A 3,202-nucleotide genomic window follows, 5' to 3' on the forward strand; every position below is an offset into this window, starting at 1 on the left:
AAAGGGAAGGACATGGTCCTTGGACGCGCTGATTATGTACCCAAATGGCAATTGTTAGTTTTTAATGTTTATTGTGCTTCATGGGGGAGACAACCTATAATTATAGGCCTTTTAGTAATGCTGAAGTGTCATGATATTTTTTGTAGAAGAAAACACAACTTCAGACAACACATTAAGCAGCCAACAAATCAGTCCTGGGCTTCAAACTACAGTGCAGCAGCTATGAGAATTCAGTGTTTAAGGGGTACAAAATCAAAGAGTTGCATGACAAGTCAAATTTTATTTTAAGCCAAGAGACAATTTAGGGTCTAGCAACACCTACAAGACATAGGTTGGTGATCAGTGACAGCGCGTCAAGTTTTAAAACCAGTAGTGGAGTAACTGCCAAAAGGACTTCTCATTTCAGTTGTACATTGATTCACAACAGACTAACATGCATCATTGTTTCAGGTTTTATTTTAAAAAGAAACCAGAATAACTTCTCCACTAGAAACGGTTTCCCCACTAGAAGTGGTCTTGAGATGAACATCCCTTCCTGAAAGATAAAGTGGAAGTGAGGGGCTGGGTTAGGGTTCAGAATTCTAAAGCCATAAAATTGTGAAGTACTCACGTCGCCTGTTGCAGCTTTGCTCACAGGAGCCAGTGAAAGAGGGATTGCATACTGCTGTACTACAGTGGATGAACACCTGAGCAAGAGGATTAGCCATAGCATTCATTACACCATGCAACATTAATGGTTATGACATGTTAGAAAGTTTAGTGATCGTACGGTTTCCTGCAGAGGTGCTAGTGATGCTGGATCCACAAATGTGAACATCTTCACAATGAAGCGCTTGTAGTGGGTTGGGAACTGGAGACCAGAGGAACCATCCACAAGAACCAGAGTGGTAAGGTAACGGTCATCTTGGTAAGGGCATCTAGAAGGCATGGACAGTCAGGGCTGGCTCAAAATAGACAGACTAAAATACTGGGGAAGAACCCCCCCCCCACAACTGCATTCTCAGCATAGTCTTACCTTCCTCCCTACATCTGAAACTTATTGCAGCACCTCATGTTATTGCCTCCATATGCCAAATCTCTTGTCATTATTTTCCCTCATTTGGAAATAGTTTCAGATAAAAGACATCCGCTAAATGAATGTCTAAAATGTAAAGCGGAGATACTCACCCATTAACTAAAAGGTCCCACTGAGGTAGGCTGAGGGGATCAGGGGTTGAGGTTGCCCAGCAACGTCCCAGGGTCAGGACAATATTGGGGTCGGTCCTCTCCAAAATGTGCACCTCAACATACACCGGTTCTCGCAGGACTTTTGTGACTGGGTAATCGGAGTCACTGTAGTAGGAAGTGTATGCTGCATCCTCTGCAGAAGGAGATTTAATTAACCCCACTGGCACTTTGAGAAAGCCATCTAGAAGACCAATACATTACCTTGAGCACATCCTTTAGTGACACATTGTCCATTCCCCAGTCTAAGCTCCACTCTGAGGGGTCCAGGAGCAGCTACAGGTGGAGGTGGTGGAACAGTATTGACCTCCACAACAAGAGCCTGAACAGCAGTGCCAGAATACCTACACTGGAAGAGAAACCTAGACAACAAACAGTCAGCTTGTAGCAGGCATCAAAGGTTTGAATCAAGCTAAAGCGTAGATCACTTACTCAAAATGACTGTCCCTTGTGATGGAGCCAAGTGGTCCAATCCCCACTTCATAGGATGAAGTCATTCTGTTCTCATACACCACAAATCCATTGTCCTCCTGCAATAAAACATGCTAAAAAGCCACTCCTTTCTAATTAAAGGACAAGGTCACCAATACCCACCATCATGCTTGTGCCACAAGCTGTGACAGGGAACTGGTAAATGGCAAAGGAAGGTGTGGAGCCAACTGGAGCACAAGGTGGGTCACTTCCACCCAACAGACGGACCGTATCCAGACTTAGTTGAGGCAGCGTAACATCTCTAGCCACAACAACCACAAACTGTCCATCTCTAATACATTGGACGGTCACTGTAACAAGGTACGGAGCAAGTTACCTCAAAGAAAGTTCTCACAAACATGACCAGCTGGACTGGTTCAACACCCTTACCTGCTTTCCCATAGTAACACTGCTGTCCATTAAAGCAGCAGTTTATAGCTTCACACTCTGCAGCACTGACACCAGGTTGTCCACATTGGATCTGCTCATAATCAGCTACAATACACTTGTCAAGAGGCTCTGCCTGCACCACTGGCTGCTTGGGTGGAAATGCCTGAGAAAACTGGGGAGTTTGCTGTTGCAAAGCCTGATGAGGTAAAAACTTCTGATCACTTGGCTGGAACACAAGAGCTTGTTTCTGGGCTGGAGTAGATCCTTGTTGTCGTTTTTGCTGTTGGACAGACTGTGATGGCAAAAACTGCTGATCACTTGGCTGGAACACAAGAGCTTGTTTCTGGGCTGGAGTAGATCCTTGTCGTCGTTTTTGCTGTTGGACAGACTGTGGTGGCAAAAACTGCTGATCACTTGGCTGGAACACAAGAGCTTGTTTCTGGGCTGGAGTCGATCCTTGTTGTCGTTTTTGCTGTTGGACAGACTGTGGTGGCAAAAACTGCTGATCACTTGGCTGGAACACAAGAGCTTGAGGATTCTTGGCTAGGATTCCCCCTTGTTGATTTTGTTGGAAGACTGAAGCCTGAGGCACCTGGGGCAGATTACTCCACTGTGGAACAGCATGACAGAATACACAAAACCACAAACATACTGCCAGAAGGTAACATTTACCCATATTGTTTATCATTGCTCCACAAATGATCACACCATTTAAGAGGATCCTATTTACCCTTTTTATATGGGATAGATCTTAGCTCATTAACTACGGCCCCTCTCCATTCATTAACAATCATGGTTCTCCAGACTTGCACAAAAGGGTGCTTACAAGGTGATTCATATTGGCACTCAAGAGTTAACTTTCTTTCATTGGTGATTTTTGAAAAGTTCTTGGATTTGTCACAATGAAAAGACACAATAAGAAAAAAATAAATCAAGCTCTGGGCATAATTCAACTAAAACAATGCTCTTTAGCTTACAAAGTTTTTTCCTTTTTGTATATGTTCCCCAAACTGCCTTTAACATTTTCCTTTTGCATGCTTAAGCACATGCTGCAAAAGTGTTGATGTCTGTGAAATAGTGAAATGTGGTCTTATAAAATCACCGGTCATTGTAGCTT

The 3,202-nt window shown here is 43.7% G+C and overlaps 1 protein-coding gene across 1 annotated transcript; it reads right to left on the bottom strand.

Moving 5' to 3' along the window:
* Positions 1-470: 470 nt before the first annotated feature.
* On the bottom strand, positions 471-2,695 carry LOC127641680 (zona pellucida sperm-binding protein 4-like; the record flags this gene model as incomplete). The annotated part of the gene is made up of 8 exons (XM_052124616.1): positions 471-535; positions 611-686; positions 770-917; positions 1,168-1,360; positions 1,429-1,586; positions 1,657-1,754; positions 1,819-2,006; positions 2,086-2,695. Coding segments are annotated over 8 exons (1,536 nt in total), but the record flags the coding sequence as incomplete, so codon positions are not given.
* Positions 2,696-3,202: the final 507 nt, after the last annotated feature.

This window comes from Xyrauchen texanus, unplaced genomic scaffold (genome assembly GCF_025860055.1).
Source record: "Xyrauchen texanus isolate HMW12.3.18 unplaced genomic scaffold, RBS_HiC_50CHRs HiC_scaffold_1359, whole genome shotgun sequence".
In the NCBI taxonomy this organism is placed as follows: domain Eukaryota; kingdom Metazoa; phylum Chordata; class Actinopteri; order Cypriniformes; family Catostomidae; genus Xyrauchen; species Xyrauchen texanus.